General features: G+C 44.6%; 1 protein-coding gene across 1 annotated transcript in view; it reads left to right on the top strand.

Moving 5' to 3' along the window:
• YPEL2 (yippee like 2) overlaps positions 1-20,055 on the top strand; it is a 58,763-nt gene extending 38,708 nt beyond the window's left edge. Inside the window, exons 3-5 of the mRNA XM_082861434.1 lie at positions 13,864-13,907; positions 14,939-15,047; positions 19,035-20,055. Of these exons, the coding sequence (XP_082717560.1) occupies positions 13,864-13,907; positions 14,939-15,047; positions 19,035-19,124 (243 nt within the window). The 3' untranslated portion in view covers positions 19,125-20,055. The remainder of the gene's footprint in view (positions 1-13,863; positions 13,908-14,938; positions 15,048-19,034) is intronic.
• Positions 20,056-20,625: the final 570 nt, after the last annotated feature.

The following is a 20,625-nucleotide window of genomic DNA, read 5'->3' as shown; positions in this document are numbered from 1 at the left end:
CTCCTTTCTTTAGCCAGTCCATATCTTGAGTCACAAATGAGTTACTGCCAGATGAACTGGTATTAGTTTACCTTTCTGAAGTGATAGATGCACTTAAAATAAAAATGAGAGTGACCAGGAAGTTTGCACAGTTAGCTTTGCCAGTCTCACTGGTTTGGGAAATGAACCCTGGAGTTAGTACACTCACTCCATTATAGAACTGGGCCTCTGTGTACAAGTTGGTGTCCAGAATATATTTAAAATGATATCCAGAGTATCCAGAGACTATTTTAAAAACGTGTACAGAAAGGTAGCAATTAAATGTTTCTCTTGGAGTAAGCCTGGCCTCTGAATTCTCCCAGGAACCCTTGCCTAGGGAAGACGATTAAAAATAGATCTGAGTAGCACTTCCTGCTTGGCAGATGGCTGATAGCAAATGCTAGGGCTTGCAGCTGACCTTTCCTTTCTGAAATCTGCTCTGTGTTTCCATGATGCTAATTGAGTCCCTCTCTAGACCTAATCAAAGTGCTGGTTGCAAAAAAACACGGCTTGCTGTCCTGGCTGGGCTCAGTTCAGGGAGCAACTTGAAAGTGCTGGGATTTGCATGGGAACACCCACTCTGTGGTCCAACTGGCTGATCCTTGTTTTAAAACTAACAAGGTCTGCTTTCAAATTTGCTGTCTAGTGCTATTAAGGATCCCACGCCCTGTCCGCTCCCATCCACAGGAAAGATCAGTGGAGAGGGGAGTGATGTGTACACAATGGACAGCGCTCACACACACTTCCAGACGAAGTAGCTCTCCAGAAGAGAGACAGGGCCTTTTTGAGATTGAACTTCCAGGTGTGACTCTGTCCCCATCAGCTGCCTTATAAAACAGGGATAATACCTGAGGCAATGCCCTGACTTGGTATCCAACTATGGGAGATAAAAGATAGCACTGTTTTTCTTATTATGTAGCAAATATCTAGGGACCACTGCTGACTTCTCATGGAGTTATTATCTTCCCCTGGGAAAGAGATGGGCATATAGACAGGCTGTGCTGAGGCTATGCTAGGTCCTCGCCATCTTCTTCACCCTACTTTGTCTCCCAGGAGAGCCCTCTGCTGGAATTGAAGCATCTTCTGGGCAGAGCTGCTCACTACACACTCTGGGGCTGAGGAAGGTCTGGGACATTAAATATTTGTTGATTTAGATCTCCCCCCTTCCCCCCGCCCCCCGCCATTTAAAAACTATCATAGACTGCTTTAGTGTGACAAAACCTTTTTGCTTGGGAGATGATTTTCTAGTGCCTGATATTTCACAATGTACCTCAGGCTTTTTTGTTGGCCAGGGGAAAATGTTGAGCACCAGAATAGGTGAAAGGGATATAAGTCTCTATGTCTTGAGGATGAGTCTTAGCCAGGACTTAGATAAGGTAGACCAGCTGATGAGCAGAAAAGCCCTTTTATGCAGATAAACAGGAAGTTTAAAAACACAAGAAAAGAGGTCTAACTCTGACTCAGAAATGTTCATTTAATGTGCAAGGCGTCTGCTCTCTTGAGAATATGGCCTCATGGAATATTCGCCCTCGTAAGAAACCTCACTCAACCCCCTCATTTCACAGATGATGCAACTCCCAGTTCAGAGGATCAGGGGTCTGCCTGAGGAAGTCATGCTGGTCGGAGGCAGATGATCTAGCCTTGCCTGGCAGGGGTGGGAGGGGGTCAGCTCGTTGTTCTGACCCAGTCGTGTTCTGTTTCTAGAGGGAATACTGAGAACCACCAGTGCCCAACTTTTGCACGTTGGCAAGCCCTTTATGCTCACATCTTTCTAACATTTGTATGCTCAAGTCTCTTTCATAAGAGCTCTCTGGCTGTGGTTTCTTCAAGCCCTTTTAAATAACATTGTCTCTTCCTTCGTAACTATTTCATATAACTCTCTACTCCTAACTCAGCCCCGTCCCTGGGGGTATATGAATACAGAGGTTAAATGTAGATATATGCTAATACGCCACAGGTGGAAAGTCTAGTGCTGGACATCTGCCATGAGGGGTGGGGGAGAACACAGTACTTGGCCTACTTCAGTTTGTATGTACAACCTGAAGCCTGACTGTTTAAGCAAGGCCTTGTGTTTTGATTAGCATTTCCAGGAGAGGAGAGTGTTGAAAGTGTTTAGGGAATACCTAGTATGAAAGGAAAAATCAGGTTAAAAACACAGTGGTTTTTTACTCCCCCAGTGAAGGGGGCCCGGGTTCGATCCCTGGTCGGGGAACTAGATCCCGCATGCTGCAACTAAGAGTTCCCATGCTGCAGCTGAGGATCCCACATGCCGCAGCGAAGATAACGCGTGCTGCAACTAAGACCCAATGCAGCCAAATAAATAAATAAAACAAAACAACAACAACAAAAAACACAGTGGTAGACTCAACGAGGGTGAAACCGTGCTGTGTACAGGAAATTTGAAGGAGCTGGTAGAAGGAAGGATGCTACCGCTTCTCGAGGGCCGGGCGTATGCCAGGCACTTTACTATCTGTGAGGTGGGTGTTATTAGCCCATTTGACAGGTGAGGAACTTGAGAACAGAGAGGTGAATGTACCTAAGAGCATACAATAGCGAAAGTGCCAGAACTGGAATTTGAATCTAGTTCATCTACTGAACTGGGAGAGGCTTAGCCCACAGAAGGAGGCCTTGGTATGGGCAAAGCTGTAAAGTTATTTGGCACCAGAGGATGTAAAGATGGAGTATTCAGGGAGCTCTCAGGAGTAGAGCTCGTAGGAGGAGTTCTGGTACTGTCAGAACTGCTGGCAGTGGAATGGGCTTTCTGAGGAGGCATTCCCTATCCCTGAAAGTATTTAAGCAGAGATTTGGTAGAATTGTGGACAAGAGCTTTGCATCAGGTGTGTAATTGACTTTGGGGCTCCTCAAATTCCAGTGACCTATGAAATTAAAACTGGATAAAGTCATAAGTATATTTTGTTTTGTTTTGAGATCCTCCACTCTACCCAACCTACAATCCACTGCATGGGATTCCTGCAGACTGCAATTAGTTAAGTATTTCTCTTTTTGAAAACCCCCCAAAGCATTCTTCTGGGTTCTCTGCTCATTCTTTGCCATGAAGTCCAGGTGCCAAAAAAAAAAAGCAGGGCGGGGGTGGGGGGGACTTTAAAGGGCTTCTTTGCTTTAATTATTTTTTCCCACGAGTTTTGAAATGAGAATCATTCATTCAGTAGTTAGCTGGGAAGGCTGTTTTCAGGTTAGGTTGCAGAGAACATTCTCTTGGTGGTCCTGTCAGCCTTAAGCATTGTAAGTTTACAAATTAAATTTTATCCATTCACCCAAGAGTGACCAAGCTCTGGTGAAGTGATTCACCCTAACACAACTCGTAGGAAGCTAACTGGTAGACCAGAATTCTAATTAATTTACAGTGGAGCAGATAATCCCGAAAGCTTGGACTGTGTGTTATCTTCCTTGAAGGTAAACCCACTGAGTGAGAGAATTAAATTTAGGCAGTTGCTAAGTAAATATGGAGTCAGGGCAGAGGAAGGTGAATAACCTAAGAGACTTTCATCAGTTCTGACAGCTTAGTCCATCCTTCTTCTTCAAAGAGACAGATTTTCCAAGTGAACACATTCTAGAAAAATCTTGGGACCTGGAGTCAGAAGCTGTTGGTTTAAGTTCTGACCTTGACTTACAAGCTTTGTGAAACTGGCTAAGTCACTCAACAGCTCTGGACCTCAGATTCCTCCTCTGTTGGTTTGAAGGTTAATCAGTTAATATATGTGAAAGTGCTTTGTACGTTCTGAGGTCCTGTAAGCGTGCCAGTATTAGTCTAATTCTGTTGAGCTCCTTTCTTTTAGGAAGTCACTTGGACAGCACCCTTGTCATGCCATCTTCATTTTTCCCTAGATTTTGGAGCCACACTGCCTGGGTCTCTGTCATGTGTTGGTATTTGATGCTGGGCATACGTCTTAACCTCTGCCTTGCTTTCCTCATCTGTCAAATGGGAACGATAAAAGTACCTCCCTCATCAGATTGTTGAGAGGATTAAATTACTTGGCTTATGTAAAACAGTTTGAATCTGTCTGGCATATAGTAAGCACTGTATAACTGTGAGCTGTGACTGTTGTTATTTCACCATTTCCAATTTATTTTAATGAGCCACCTTAATCTCATCTGTAAACTGCCTCCAGTTTCACTGTAGTGATTGCTTGTTAGAAAATGTTTAAAAAGCAGCCCCCTCCACGGCATGTGGCTTTAGTCTTGGAGGAAAACCTCTTCGGCCTTTCTGCCTGGATTGGTTACAGGGGAAGACTTGCCTTGAGAGTCTGTAGGTTTTGCCCACTGACTTTCCAGAAATCCTCTGTAGTGTCAGGACATTTTCATTCGCCAATGCCCAGGTGGCTTTGGGAGCAGAGGTGTAGATTGAAACATAAATCCAGGAAATTGATTGTGTTCTTCCTAGGTGTATTAACTTGCATTGTCTTCTTAACTTCAGCAGCTCATAGTGAATTGTTTTCAAAGGCCTGATGATTTTCAAAAGTTTCACACACATGATTTCATATAATCCCATAATAACCCTTTTAAAAAAAATCCTACCCCTATGTTGCCCCTCCTCCCTTCCTCTCCCCACTGGTAACCACTAGTTTGTTCTCTATATCTGTGAGTCTGCTTCTTTTTTGTTTTATTTGCTAGTTTGTTGTGTTTTTAAGATTCCACATATAAGTGAAATACAGTATTTGTCTTTTTCTGTCTGACTTCCTTCACTTAGAATAATACACTCCAAGTCCATCCATGTTGCTGCAAATGGCAAAATTTCACTCTTTTTTTACATCTGACTAGTATTCCGTTGTGTATCTATATCACATCTTCTTTTTTTTTTTAACATCTTTACTGGAGTATAATTACTTTACAATGGTGTGTTAGTTTCTGCTTTATAACAAAGGGAATCAGCTATACATATACATATATCCCCATGTTCCCTCCCTCTTACATCTCCCTCCCACCCTCCCTATCCCACCCCTCTAGGTGGGTCACAAAGCACCGAGCTGATCTCCCTGTGCTATGCAGCTGCTTCCCACTAGCTATCTATTTTACATTTGGTAGTGTATATATGTCCATGCCACTCTCTCACTTTGTCCCAGCTTACCCTTCCCCCTCCCCATGTCCTCAAGTCTATTCTCTATGTCTGTGTCTTTATTCCTGTCCTGCCCCTAGGTTCTTCAGAACCATTTTTTTCTTTTTTTAGATTCCATATGTATACCACATCTTCTTTTTGTTTGTTTGTTTTTGCTTTTTTTTTGCGGTACGCGGGCCTCTCACTGTTGTGGCCTCTCCCGTTGCGGAGCACAGGCTCCGGACACGCAGGCTCAGCGGCCATGGCTCACGGGCCCAGCCGCTCCGCGGCATGTGGGATCCTCCCGGACCGGGGCACGAACCCGTGTCCCCTGCATCAGTAGGCGGACTCTCAACCACTGCGCCACCAGGGAAGCCCCCACATCTTCTTTATCCATTCATCTGTTGATGGACGCTTAGGTTGCTTCCATACCTTGGCTATTGCAGATAATGCTGCTGTGAACATTGGGGTGCAGGTATCTTTTCAAATTAGTGTTTTGGTTTTTTCAAATATATACCTGATGGTGGAAGTGGAAGGGCCTGGTGTTTTTTTTTTTTTAATAAATTTATTTATTCATTTAATTTTATTTTTTGGCTGCATTGTGTCTTCGCTTGCATGTGGGTTTTCTCTGCTGAGGGGGGGACTACTCTTTGTTGTGGTGCGCGGGCTTCTCACTGCGGTGGCTTCTCTTGTTGCAGAGCACAGGCTCTAGGCGCGTGGGCTTCAGTAGTTGTGGCACACGGGCTTCAGTAGTTGGGACTCGCAGGCTGTAGAGTGAAGGCTCAGTAGTGGTGGGGCACGGGCTTAGTCGCTCCGCGGCATGTGGGATCTTCCCGGACCAGGGCTCGAACCTGTGTCCCCTGCATTGGCAGGCGGATTCTTAACCACTGCGCCACCAGGGAAGCCCAGCCTGATGGTTTTGAGAGAAATTTGAGCTCCATTATTTCAGCCCCTAGAAGTTTTAGTTTTATATTTGAACTGCAAAGGGCCCAGCTATTAACAACTGGCTGCCATTACATCCTGATTCCACCTGTTCACTCTCTAACTCGGAAGCCAGTCTCCCGGAACAGACATGTCAGCCTTTCTTCTGTAGAGGATGGGGCTTGTCTGATCATACGAATCCCCTGCTCTTTAACCCTGTGGAGAATGCATGTTTTCCAGGCCTTCTCTATGGCGAACAGGAGGGAGTGCAGGTTGTTGAGAGCTGACTGGCATCTGCTGAATTGAAAGGTCTGATCCTTAAATGACTTAAGTGACTTAGATCCCGAAATCTCCACATTTCAGCAATTAAACGTGGCCCCCAGGCCCTACACCACCTTTTGTTTTTGCCATTCAGTTCCTTGCATAGTTTGCATCGTGTATGCTCCCATGCCCTTGGAATTTTATGACTCCACACAGCAGATATTTCCTCCTTTAGAGCCAGTCCCTTCCCTGCCCCTCCCTCCATCTGTTTCAGGAATGGGAGAGCAGTTGAGATCTACCAAAGCTCGAAGTCAGCCAAAGAGGGCTGGAAGCAGCCATGCTTCTGCCCCTAGGCAACACACATGGCTTTTTACCCCATCTTGAAGTTTCTAGACAGATGTGTGAAAACTTTTTGTAAGCCATGAACACATACAAATGGCTTTGTTCTTTCCTAGTCTTTCCTGGTGACCTGTGTCCTAGTGTGGAAGTCATACAGAGTCAGGAAATTCTTCCCTTATAATTAACCCAAGTCTCTCTTATTTCCGTCTATTTCCTCTTGTTCTTATTGCAGAGAAGATGGAAGAAATCCCCTTTAATCTTCTTTCCTCTTAGCTAACTGTTCAGTTTTCTTTAAACTGCACCAGGTTCGAATTGTGGAAGTTTTCATCATTTTCATTGTTCTTTATTACCACCCTTCCCACTTTCTCCATATGCTTCCTCAAGGGTGAAATCCAAACAAGATCCAGTATTATTTTGCTTGGGTTTCAGCTCTTTGGAATGGAACCTGTGGTTTACTTTGACCCTGAATAGCAAACTCTACCAGGCTTTACCATGGATGCAGAAAGGAATGAGAAAGGAAAAGGGACTGACCTGACTTTCCCCAGCAAAATGTTGAGGTGGGACATTTAGCCAACACCCCAAGGCAGGAGTTTTACAAATCCTCCATTGTATCTCTATCTAATACCTCTGTTACCTTCTCACTGAGATGGTACATAGTATAGCATATAGTACCTTGAGCAAATCCATAGAGACAGAAAGTAAGTTTGTGGTTGCCAGGGACAGGGGAAATGGAAGGTGACCGGTAATGATGCAAGATTTCTTTTTGGGGTGTGAAAATGCTCTGCAGTTAGATAGTGGTGTGGTTGCACAATCTTGTGAATACACCAAGAGCCCCTGAATTGTATACATTAAGGGTGACTTTTGGGACTTCTCTGGTGGTCCAGTGGTTAAGACTCTGAGCTCCCAATGGCGGGGGCCCGGGTTTTATCCCTGGTCAGGGAACTAAGATCCCACATACCGCAGCTAAGCCTGCGCTCCACAGCTACTGAGCCTGTGTGCTCTAGAGCCCGCGTGCCGCAACTAGAGAAGTCTGCGTGCTGCAGTGAAGACCCAGCACAGCCAAAATAAATAAATTAATTATTTTTTTAAAAAGGTAACTTTTATGGTAAGGTTCTATCTATCTACCTATCATACCTTGAAGTTTATGGAGTACCTCTTTCATATATAGTATCTCATTTATTTCTTATACAGATCTGGTGTGAGTGTGAATACTATATTATTGTGCCCATTTTACAGATTAGGAAATTGAGTCTCAGAGAAATTAATTGGCTTGACCAAGTTAGTAACACAGTGAGTATATGGCCAAGCCGGGGCTCAAACTCTGGCAGTCCTGCCTCTTCAAAGCCCATGTAATGAACGCTGTACCTATGGATGGTAGGTTGGAGAAGTAAGCACCAGGTGCTTTAAAATACTCGTATTATTACAAGTGGAAAGGCTCATGGGGAGCTTCAGTTCCATCCCTACATTTTTATGGATATTGAGTTACAAAGAGTGGAAGAGTGGCCTTATGCCATAATATAGAGAAAGGGGGACACCAAAGTCACTGAAGAAAAGAATTTTGAAGAACCAAATAGATGAGAGTCAGCCTTTTCTTCTCTCTTCTCCAGGCTCCTGAAAAGGTCAAAAAGGGAAGGTAGGGAACTGATCTTTTTACTCTGCACTTTTGCTTACCTTGTTTTACTTCTTGTTCTCAACAACTTGGAAAATAGGCATGGTTTCCGTCTGCAGATGTAAAAGATGTGGAAGCCGAGAGAGGCTAAATAATTCTCCCAAGGTCAAGTAGCTATTAAGTTGAAGTTGTAAAACCAGGGTTTTATCCTGAATTTCTGAGCCAAGGTGAGATCCTCTTATCATACGAAGATATGCAAGGGCTGGTCTAGCTCCCAGATGTTACAGCTGAGTAGTCAGGTGGGTATCTGCTTCCCTCATCTCTGGGCACTTCCTGGGGCACATACTCGGTTGATGATGGTTGACGTTCCAAGAGAGAGGAGATTGAGGGCTCTGCTTCATGCTAGGAGGACTTCATGCCTGAGCCTGTTCAAGTGAAGGAGGAGCCCACATGTTTGCTCTGTTGCCACCTTCCCCCCACAAGTATTCATTTTTTTTCAATGGTCCTCCTACTTTTTAAAAGGAATTGCTGCCTTCCAGACTTTCAAAGGGGCCAGAAATCAGTGGTTTGGGCTACTAAACAGGAAACTCAAAGCCCTTTCCGTTCCTTTGAGCTGGCTGGAAGGGCTGGGCCTGGAACTATTACCTTCCTTTAAAGGACAGAAGAAAAGTTTTGTATAATTTAAAAAACAAAAACAAGAAAACCTTTTCTGGAGTCCTGAATACGAGCCTTCATTGATATACAACATGGAAGAGAGCTGCCTTGTTGCCTGGCAGTAATGACAGCAAACAAATGTGTCCGACAGTCTGTTTGGGATCTCCTGGTCTGAAATTCTGTTTGCTTCATTCTAATTGCTTCCTTCACTTCCTTTCAGTCTCCCCACCTTGGGTACCACCCTCACTCAAGGGAGCGCCAGACCGTGCCTCTTTGTGCCAGGCTGGGCTGGGGCCCACAGGAGACAGTGACCCAGCCGGGCTATTCTTGTCTCTGTCTCTTTGCAAGATGCCTGTTGTTCTCTGTGAATGTTTTTCTCATCATAAATGTTGGCTTGGCAGGGGCCCAGGGTGGAAGCCACGGTGGAAAAGCTTCCAGAATCCTGCCCCAGTGATTCAGCTGGTCCTGAGTGCCAGGCTGAGGAGACAGGCTCATAGATACTGTCGCTGGGGAGGTACCTCTGTAGGTATTGCCACCGAGACGGCCCTGATTGGGTTCGGCACCCTTTGCAGAGTGTGGACCTCTGCCAGCACTTTCTCTCGAAGAATAGGCCTGGAGGAACCGTGGTGGCCTTGTGAGGCGCCTCTGGGCCTGGCTGGCAACTCTCTTCCCTGCCATGTGCCCTCCCCCACCCTACTCTCTAGGAATTCGAATCTGTGTCAGGCCAGAGAAAGCGACTCTCAGGCCCTGCCTGAAACAGATTGGAACCCCCAGAACAGTGACCTCCAAACCTTTAAAATCACATACCCCTACCAGTAAAGTGTTTGAGCATGTATTCCTAATACGTCTACTTACTTATAAATGGTATACATGGGTTACTATGTAATACCTACATTATAAACAAATACTAGAAAACTTTAATAATTTCTGTAATTTAAAAGGATGGAAGAAAAAATAAAACAATTGTAAATTTGCTTTTAATCTTATTTTATTGAAGGTGTATATATGATTGAATATGCCCTCTTTTTAGGAAAAAAAAAATCTTGGTTTATCACTTTGTGATTCAGTGATTCAGAGGTGTGTCCCTAGGAAAGTATACTTCTATACTTCATTTTAACAGTTGCCCGTAATGAAAACTTCCTTACAAAGGTAGATTCAAATGGAACATTTGCATCCTTGAGCTTACAAAAATCATGATCCCCATTTTCCAACCCACCCAGGGTTTTTGCTGAACTTTGTAGTTTAGAAAACTACCTTCTAACGAGACTTCAAACTCCTCTGAAGCTCTTTGTTTGGAATACTTTTAAATCAGGAAATTTTTTACAATTCCTAATTGTACAAATATAGGAGTACAACGTTCAGATATAGGAGAGTTTAGAGATGGCTTATTTTAAAATTTTTATTGGATTTCACCAACAAGAGTGAATTTTACTGTATGTAAAATTAAAAATTAAAAAATCCAATGAGTTTTGACAAATGCATAGACTTATGCACCACTGAAATCAAGATAAGAAAATTCCAACTCCTGTGTTACCCCTGTGTAGTCACACTTTCCCCTTACCTATAACCTTTGGCAACCAATGATCTTCTTAGCTAAAGCATTTCAGATTCATCCATGTTATGTGTATTAACATAGGTTTTCATTTCGTTTGAGTAATCGAAACTGCCAAACTCTTATCCAAATGGCTGTGCCATTTTGCAATGCCTGAATTCCAGTTGCTACACATTCTTGAGTGCACTTAGTTTTGTCAGTTTAAAAAAATTTTTTGGACCATTTTAATGTGTGTATAGTGATATCTCAATTATGTTTTTCAATTTGCATTCCCCTAATGACTAGTGATGTTGAGCATCTTTGCATGGGCCTGTTTCCCATCTGTTTATATTTGGTGAAGTCTGTTCAAATCTTTGCCCATTTTAAAATTGGGTTTCTTGTTTTATTATTGAATTTTGAGAGTTCTTTGTATATTTTAGATACAAGTCCTTTGTTAGACAAGTGATTTGTAGATATTTTCTCCCAGTCTATGGCTTATCTTTTCATTCTCTTAAAAGTGTTTTTCAGAGCAAAAGTTTAAAATTTTGATGAAATTTAGCAGTTTTTTCTTTTATAAATTGTGTTCCTGGTGTAGTATCTAAGAAATCTTTTCTAACGCAAGGTCACAAAGATTTTCTCCTGCATTTTCTTTTGAATATCCTCCATTTTAGTTTTTGTATGGGCATATCAATTCTGAACTCCAAAGATCATATAAAATGAAAGCATTACTAAATACTGTTTAGTGAAACTTTTTTTTTCAAGATAAACTTAAATAGATAAAATTTCTAGTATTTTCCCCCTACCCTGAAGGATTGTCTGGTGTACCTTCTGGGGAGACTGCTGCCCTGAAAAGCTTTGCAGTGCTGCCTCTCTCCCTGCATTCCCATTGTGCCCAGCAGGTAGCAGGTGATCTGTGAGTCTTTGAGAAGTGAATGTCTTTTCCTGCCATAAATGGTGAAGCTGTTACTTCATGTTGTCGTTTTCCAGTCTGCTTTCTTCTAGAATTTGTTTTCCCATAACCATGTTCTTCTAAGCTCTAGCTTGAAGATCTTGATAAAAGTTTCCTCGAGGGTGGCACTCCCAATTATCCATAATGTAGGACCACAGAATTACACGAGAATATAATTTTGGAGCTGGAAGGAGACTTGGAGGTCAACTAGTCCAAATCCCTTATTAAAATCAAACCAAAAATAAATTAACTCTGGTAAATTCACAGACTGGAATATGACTCAGCAATGAAAAGAGAATGAACTATTGATATATACAGCAACATAGATGAATCTTAAAAGAATTATGCTGTGTGAAAGAAGCCAGGCAAGAAACACTACATGCTGTATGATTTCATTTATTAAAAATTATGGAAAATACAAGCTATAGTGACAGTAGACAGTGTCTGCCTGAGGAAGAGTGGGAAGAGAGTGAGGAGAGAAGAGATGGCCGGATTGAGGGACATGAGGAAACTTTTGGGTGTGACAGATAGTCCATAATATTGGTTGTGGTGATGATTTCACAGGTATATGCAGGTATCAAAACTCATCAAATAGTACACTTTAAATATACACACTTTATTATTGTATGTCAGATATATACCAATAAATCCATTTAAAGAACAAAAAAAAGGAAATTAGAGGCAATTGACTCATGCAATAAATATTTTATAAATGATGCCAGATTCATGCTATGTGTTGTGGGTTCAGAGAGAGATTGAAGACATGGTTCATGCCTTCAGGGAGCTCACAATCTAGTAAGTGAGTTAGACAGAGAGACAATTTAAATCCAGTATGCTAAGAGCTAAGAAAAAGGAACAGGCAGGGAACAAGAGGAGTCCAGTACATGGGTACCAATGGGTACCTCTTCCTGGGGAGGTCAGAGAAAGCCTTACGAAAGAGAGGAAGCTGAGCTCAGGCTTAGGATTGGTCAAGTGGAGGAGACTCCCCATCTCAGGGAAGATGGTGGTCAGAGTTGGTGAAATGCAAGTTCCAGGAATTGCACGTGGTTCGGCCTGACTAGAGCAAAGGACACAGTGGGGAAGTAGCAAGAGAAGAGACTGCAGAGGTCAGTGGGACCAGATCGTGAAGCTTTTGCTATCCTGGCGCTGCTTGGATGCCTTGTGCTCCAAAGTTGAACTAACAGGTTGGCCAAATATAGGGTCTGTGTTGCTGGGACATTGTCTCATCCAAACACTTGACATGGACTTCCGGGTTCCAGGTTTCGAGGCTGTGACACTCCTACTCATGCTCAGTGCTAGCCTGGAGCTCTTATGTTCCCCGGGGATGTTTCAAGACCCAAAGGAAAGAGAGCTGGTTTCAGCCTGAGCAGCAGCTGGGGAACATCTGCTTGCTCCTCAGAGCTGCACCTGGGAGCCAAGGCTTCTGGTACATTTGTATGTTGGAGGCAACCAACAATCTAGCTTCCCCAAAGGCAGTTTTTCCACAAGTCAAGAATTTTACCTTTCTCTCCGGCTGGCAGCACTGATCCCTAAAGTCCTGTGCTTCTGACAACAGCTGTCTCATGGGCAGTGATCTGTGTCCCGTCTGGTTCTCTCCTACCCTTTGGTCATCTGTTAACCAGTCACCCATCGATTTCTCCAGCCACTGAATAGCAGAGGTCATGGGAGAGTCCTTTATTTGTTTGTTTGTTTATTTATTTTAAGAGTGGTCTTAGAGCAGACCAGGATGTGTAATTCAGGGTACAGTTGTCAGGCCACATTAAAAATGCAGGCAGAAATGCAGTACATGGACGGCTCATGTCAGCCAGACGTTTCAGTGTAACCAGAGGAGGAAAACACGGATAGGGCCTGTGTTAATGGAAGTAGATGCCAAGTCGCACGGCAAGCTCTGGCTCCTGTTTCTCCTGTTCCCTGCCATCCTCCAGCCAGAAGAAAGAAGCTCCTCTTTAAGCTGGAAGTGAAAGTGGGATTACTGTTTAATGAGCATTCCTGTGATCTAGAGCTGACGTTGCTTACACCTCAGAAGGAGAGCTTTCGTGCTGCCGTTTGGGAGGATGGTAACTCATCCAGCAGTTAAGATCTCCAAGAAAGCAAGACCAGTGAGAAGTGTGGGTTTGGTGGTTTATTCTTACCTTGGGGATTCTTTGCTGTCTGCAGGGTCGAACCAAGAGGGCAAGCAGAGGTGCTTGTGCTGGTTTCCATGCCCTAGCCGACCTTGAGAGCTGTGGGCAGTACAGGTGGCTGAAATCCAGTGGGTCCAGGAAAGGCCAGTGTGGATTCATGATATTTTCTTACCTGGGCTGGTGAAAACAGTCCGAGCGTGGGCTGACCCGGGCTCTGTAGCTCTGTTTGTTCTGCCTTCTCCTCCTCCCACCATGCCATCTGCTAGCTGGAGGGTTAACTGGCTCGCTGCTCCCTTTTAGCCGTGTCAGCCCTGCAAGGTCATGACTGTTGTGCTTTGGGGCTGGTTTCCCGAATGGGTGGGTGAAACGGATCTCTAACTATCGATTTGTCTTCTTGCATTTCAGTCGTTCCAAGGAAGTCAAGGACGAGCATACCTCTTTAACTCAGTGTGAGTGTCTCTGAATGGTACATCCATTGTTCGGTGCAAATTTTGAGGGGTGGGGAAAAGCAACGCTCAATGATAATTAAACAATGGAACCTGTCTTCTCTGACACACACACACACACACACACACACACACACCCATGGAGCATTATTTACCACAAGCTGTAGCCAGTCATCCTTGGGGACTTTGCGGGGGGGGGGGGTGGGCATCATCTTTGGCTAAAAATAATATAGTCACTACCCCCAGTAAGTACAGAGGGCTGTAGTCTCCTAGGGAAGAAGCTGAAGTGCTTCTGAGAGCTTCAACATGGGAGGTCTCATAACTAGACCTGAGATGTGTCTCTGGGGAAGAGAAGGAGGGTGAACAGAGGACCCAGGATCTGCTGGAGGACTAAGGTTGGAGGAGCCTTCATGAAGTGGAGTTAGTGAAGAGCCTTCATCCCCTCCTACAGATGCACAGTCTGCCACAGCCCTCAGCATTGCTTACAGCTTTCTCTAGGAAAGCAAGCCTGATGAACTGTGAAAATGGAAATCTAGCGTGTTCAGTCTAAAATAATAGGTGCTCTGTGAAGGAGTCTATGTATTTGATAGATGGGGCTCACCCATCCTTGTGATCAGGACAGGACTGTGCCGTCATGATTGACATCTCTGGCTGCAATCAGTCCTCAGGAAGCTCTGAGGACCTGTGCTCATGGCTGTGGACTTCAGTGTGGTTGTCAGTTTGTCCCCTTAAATCACAAGGCTAAAAGCATTTGTTAGAAAAATCCTGAGCAAAGTCTCAACCATAAAGACTTCTTTTAGTAGACTCATTGAATCAGAACTTGCAGATCTGAAATGCATCTCAACGGAGACGTTTGCATGTGGCTACCTTTTCGGAGGTTATTCCTGGTTTCAGTTAGAGATGATGCTCTTCTCAATGTTGGCTTCCCTTCAGGCAGCTGTACTCAGTTAATTTTTTGCTGGGAGTCCAGCTTGAACAACTGATGGTGAGCACGTGCCTGACGCCCCACTCTCTCTCTCTGTCCCTTGGCACAGAGTTAATGTGGGCTGCGGGCCGGCAGAAGAGCGCGTGTTGCTAACAGGACTGCACGCCGTCGCAGACATTTACTGTGAAAACTGCAAAACCACTCTGGGCTGGAAATATGTAAGTACCAAAGAGTCTGACTGGTGGAGTGAGGGCCATGAAGGAACTAGCTGAGAGCCACACATTAGAAGAATGTTTTCTTCTACTTGCCTCCCGTGGCCTTGTGGGATTATCTTTGACCAGGATGGGAAACTGAGCTCAAAGAGCAGTTCCTGGCACACTTCTGTTTGCCACACTCATCCCCTTTTCACTGACAGTCCACCCCTCCTACTCCTTTCTTCACCTGCTCCTGATACACGCGCACACACACACACACACACACACACCCCCTCTCAATTTAATTAATAATAATAATAGTAATAGTAATAATAACAATGGCACATAACATTTCCTGACAACTTACTGTGTTCCAGACGTACATTATTTTATTTACTCTTCATAGAATCCTTAGAGGATAAGGATTTACCCATTTTAATCCCTAGTTTATGGGTGACGAAACTGAGGCTTAGGGAGGTTAATAGTATGTCCAGTGTTGTCTAGCCATTACATGGCCAAACGAGGATAGGAGTCCAGGTGGTGGTCCAACTGCAGAGCCCATGTTCTTTGATGCTCCAGTAAATGTCCCCAAAACATCTCTTAGGTCCCAGACCCTGTGCTAGGCATCATCAAATATTGTGTTAATTAATGTCCACTGTCAGATATAGTCATGGCTGGACTTGCCCAACTGGACATTTATTCCTGCACTGTTTAACTCATTAGATATTTTTAACATCTCCTTGGTACCTAGGAGAGTAGGCAGTCCCTTGCCAGGGTGAGAGGAGGCATATGTGTTCAGTGAAAGTCAACCTGTATTATTATTATTATTATTATTGGCAGATCTTTTCACAGTGCTTTTCTCTGCCCTCTCTCTCATTGTGGGAATATTGAAAAATGAGTCTTCCTGTTTCTGGGAGGGCAATTTATTCCATGTAAAATGCCTCAAATCCCCTGTCCTGTCCGTTGCAGAGCATCAGTGTGGGGCTGGCTCATAGGACCTGCCGTTAGCTAGCTTGGGAAGGAGCCTGAAGGAGTAGTCAGAACCGCCCACAGAGTGTTGAGGTTGCATCAGTGTAGGTTTGTTGACTGCAGTAAATGCCCCACTCTGCAGGACTTTGATAGTGGGGGAGCTCGTGCACACGTGGGAGCAGGGAGCATAGGGGAAATCTCTGTGCCTCGTGCTCCTTTTTGTGATGAACCTAAAACTGCTCTAAAAATATGAGTGTATGTGAAAAAAGATGTTGAGCCAAAGAAGCCAGACATGAAAGTATGATTCCATTTAAATAAAGTTCAAAAATGTGCAGATCTTGGGGAGTTACCTGGTGGCCTAGTGGTTAGGATTCCGGGCTTTCACTGCTGTGGCCCGGGTTCAGTCCCTGGGTGGGGAACTGAGATCCCACAAGCTCCGTGGCTTGGCCCAAAAAAAAAAAAAAAAAAAGTGCAGACCTAAAAGACTGCTGCAGGTGGAGTCTGCAGTGCAGCAGCATGGCCTTTAGATTCCATCTTTTCATGTCTTCCTTGAAATGTTCAGAATGAGAATGAAAAAACCTGGACACTGTGTTTCATGATGCCAAGAAGGTTTAACCACAGCTTCCTACGGGAGAAACTGGCCTTGGCCCTTCTCCCCCTGTATGGCCACTGGTCCCCTCTGAGCGATCTGGGGGCCACAGGTCTGGTCTTGATTATCCAAAAGTGTTCTGCTGCTTCTTTGTTTCCCAGCTTCTTGGCTGTCTTATTCCTTGAACATGTGCTGGATTTATATACAGAAGATAAATCTGACTTGGTTGGTTTTGCTCCTTTCTTCAGGTAAAATGATTCAGTCCTTTGACAAAGCTTTATTAAGAACCTTTGTGCTGGATACAAAAGTGAATGAGATCTAGTTCTTGCCCTCAGGGTGTTTATAGTCATGATACCAAGGGGGAAAACCACAGGTGAAGTTACAACAGCTGGACAGGACAGCAGAGGAACATCCATCTCCCCAGACATTCATTGATCACCTCTCACATGCCAGGCCCAGTGCTCCAACCTTTCGTTCGATTATTCCTTCCGACCCTTATCATAACCCTGTGAAGTACTTGTAATTATCCCCATTTTGTAAACAGAAAGTTTATAATTTTGTAAATTGTAAAAGGAAGTCAGATGCTTAAATGATGCTTCTGATGCTAGGAAGCAGTAGACGTGGGGTTTGGGGGGATGTTTGTTTCAATTCCAGATCTAGTGCTGTCTACTGGAATCCAGTTGTGACATTTTGTAAGTGCCCTGTGGCTTGGGGGGTGTTGACTTTTTTCTTTCTTTTTTTTTGTTTAATAGGGACACACTGTCACTTTGCTAGTTTTGTTTTTTCCTCCTCTCTATCCTGAATACACTACTGTGGAACAATAGGTCCTATTCTCAAACCACATTCCTCTGGTTGTGTACACATCACACACACACACACATACACACACACACACACAAACGGAGCTGGGGAATAATGAGGTGTCAGGGAAATTACTGCTGAGCCCACAGCTCTTGTATGTGTGTGGTGTGTTTGCACTTTCTCTCGGTGCCCCTCCCCTCTCCGCTATGTGGAATGATTCCTCTCTCAACAAGAGGCTCGAGTCTGAACTCTTGTTCTGAGACCCGGAGCCCCTGAGCTCTAGAACAGAAGATACAGTCCATACAAATGCTGCCCGGAATCTATCGACAGTTGGATTTATTTAACTCCTTCCTAATTTAGGAACTCGGGAGGGAGAGCTGATGTCCACTGCTCTGCACAATGAGCTTTGCCATCTGATGACCCTGATACCCAGTGTTTTTCAGATGATATACCAAGATGGTTTTTTGTATCTGTGTCTGCAAATAGAATGTCACCTTGATCCTACACCTATGCAGGACTTATTTCTGTGGGGCTTATTAGCTGGGAGAGCCTGCAGTGCTGTAAGTTTCAGCTGGTAACCTCCCAGCTGGTTTGCATTGGGTTTGCCCTTCTCTGGAGGCCTGGCAGCTGGGTAGGGCTCAAGGGCTGCCAGGTCGTTCAGCCTGGAGTTCATACAGCTCCTTTTTCCCTGGAGAAAAGCAATGATGGAAAAACAAACTTAACACATCTGACATGGAAATAGCAAGATAAGAAATAAAAGAGAGACCTGTTTGGCCTCACAATCTATTTTGTTTCTGTCCCTGAATGTCTTTTCTCTAAGCCTAACAAGCACAGTTTAAAATAATGACACAGTGGGAATTCCCTGGCAGTCCAGTGTTTAGGACTCCGGGCTTTCACTGCCGAGGGCTCGAGTTTAATCTCTGGTCAGGGAACTAAGATCCCAGAAGCCACACAGACCGGCCAAAAAATAATAATAAAATAATGACACAGAAACTTTATGGATACCTCCATAGGGCAGATTTCTGGTAAACATCAGAAACCAAGTGCCCCTAAGATTTTATACACACACACGCACACACACACACACACACACACACACACACACAGATGGATCTATCAATGGACAAAACATGAAGTTTATCTTGCGGTAGTGTGAGACAGGCAAAACACAAAATAGATATGCAAGCTATACTGCATGTTTGAATGTGGTAAGTGCTGTGGAGAAAAATAAAGCAGGAGAAGAGCGGGGCGGGGAGGGATTGCTGCCTGGGAAGCTGTGATTTTCGGTAAAGACCTTACTGAGATAGTGACGTTTGGCCAGAGACTTGAATGAGCAAAGATCCTGAAGAAACGCTATTGCAAATACTGAGAAAATATTTAGAATGTTTAAATTCAGAACATTTAAATTTAAAAATATTTAAATTCTATTGTAAATATGGAGAAAGCCCTGCTGATGCCTCAGTGCTGCAGTTAAGCCACGGGGACCTAGTGTGCTGAGTGGTAGGAATTCTCAGTGAGTCTGGGTGACGCCGGAGCCAGACTTCAGTGGTCCTGATACCTGTCATTGGCCCCGCCTTGGTTCCTATGCTCCCAAAAGTCATCTGCTTGTCTTTGGTCACTCAGTGTCTTTTCTCTTCCTTTGTGTTTCCTAGGAACATGCCTTTGAAAGCAGCCAGAAATATAAAGAAGGCAAATACATCATTGAGCTAGCACACATGATCAAGGACAATGGCTGGGACTGATTGGAGAGCATCTACCCAACCCAGTGTCCACGTGAATGCCATCCAACCGAACATTCTACCCAAGCGTGAGAGAGTGACTGAACACTTGGTTCCATCCATTTAGGGGCCTTGCCATCTGGGGCATTCTCCCACCCTGCCACCATCTTTCTGGTGACCAGCCTCTAAATTGCTGTCTCTCTGTCTCTTTGCTTTGTATCTGTTTGTGAGTTGATCCTGGCTTCTCTCTCTGTTCTAGTGTTGGCTGAAAGCAAAACAACAAAAGGAACAGATGCCTGCCCGCATGGCGGCAGCCCACTTTGATAAAGGGCCCAGGGCCCTTGAAGAGCTGCCTGATGGCCTCTTGTCAGGAGAACAGTGGCACAGCACAGGGGTGTGAGGAAGAGGGGAACCAGGAGGGTCCCGGGTGGGTAGGGGACGGGAGGGTAGAGGTAGGAACAAACTTGTGCTGCTCCTGGAGACCTGGGAACTTAGGCTTGAAATAATCGACTTGTCTAAAAGGACAAAGAGAAAAAAAAATACCTCATGACTGCATTCTCTCTGATCAGAAGCTTCTGTTCCTGACACCAAATGTGCCAGGTTAGCAAATGAGCACAAGAAGTGGCCCTAATTCTAGCTGGCGGGGCAGGGGCCGGCCTGGTTCCCCTGGGCCGAGCTGGGGGGTGTCCTGGCAGCAATGAGGGACTCGGGAAAAGCCCACATGGTTTTGATGACTCTGATGCCTCACTGCTCCTCTGGGTAATCATCTTTGCCTCTTCAGCCACTGTAGGTGACAGGAGAGGGGACTGCCATTTGCAATGGGTGCAAGATCCAAACGTCCCAAAGGCTTTGACCAGCAACCGAGTCAAATCAGTGATTGAGGATAACAGGGAACAAAGGGGGATGCAGTTTAGGTGCTCCTGCAGAAATGGCTCTGATACTGGGCCAGAGAAAATAAAAGTAGAACCAGTTAGCAGTTCTGACTGACCTTTTTTTCTGAACCTTAGTAAGAGAAGAGCATTGTGGCAAGGAAGGGAGGGTGGGGCAGGGCAGTGCCGGGAATAGTTTAGGTTTGAACCATAACAGGTTAAGTGCATCTTTCTTCTTTGGTATGCAGTGGCTTCACTGAGATCAGCAATTCTTTGTACGTAGAGTTTTGGGTGTTTTTCTCCAGTTCTATCATTGTAGATCCTGGAAAACAAAGTCCCAAGGCTTCGAGCTTAGTGATAACCTGGCCGGTAGATTCCTCATGCCCCTAGCTGTTCTCTTTTACTTGCGTGTGTTGTGTGGAGACAAATCTGTCAATGTGATCCAGCGATGGGAAGGTCTCAGATTTGATGTCAAACGGCAAGTTATAAATTCCAGTATTACACCCCACTCCCCGCCTCCCCATCCAAAGTTCATTATATTAGGGAAGTGGAGAACAAATCCCTGTAAGGCTCTTGAGAGAGAGAGGAGTTTGTTACGTTTAATCAACACTGTGAAGTCTGTTCTACAGCAATTTAGCCAGTACACGGTGCATGAC

Source organism: Leucopleurus acutus (assembly GCF_964270905.1).
Source record: "Leucopleurus acutus genome assembly, chromosome: 19".
NCBI lineage: Eukaryota > Metazoa > Chordata > Mammalia > Artiodactyla > Delphinidae > Leucopleurus > Leucopleurus acutus.
This window is presented reverse-complemented; position numbering and strand designations above follow the sequence as displayed.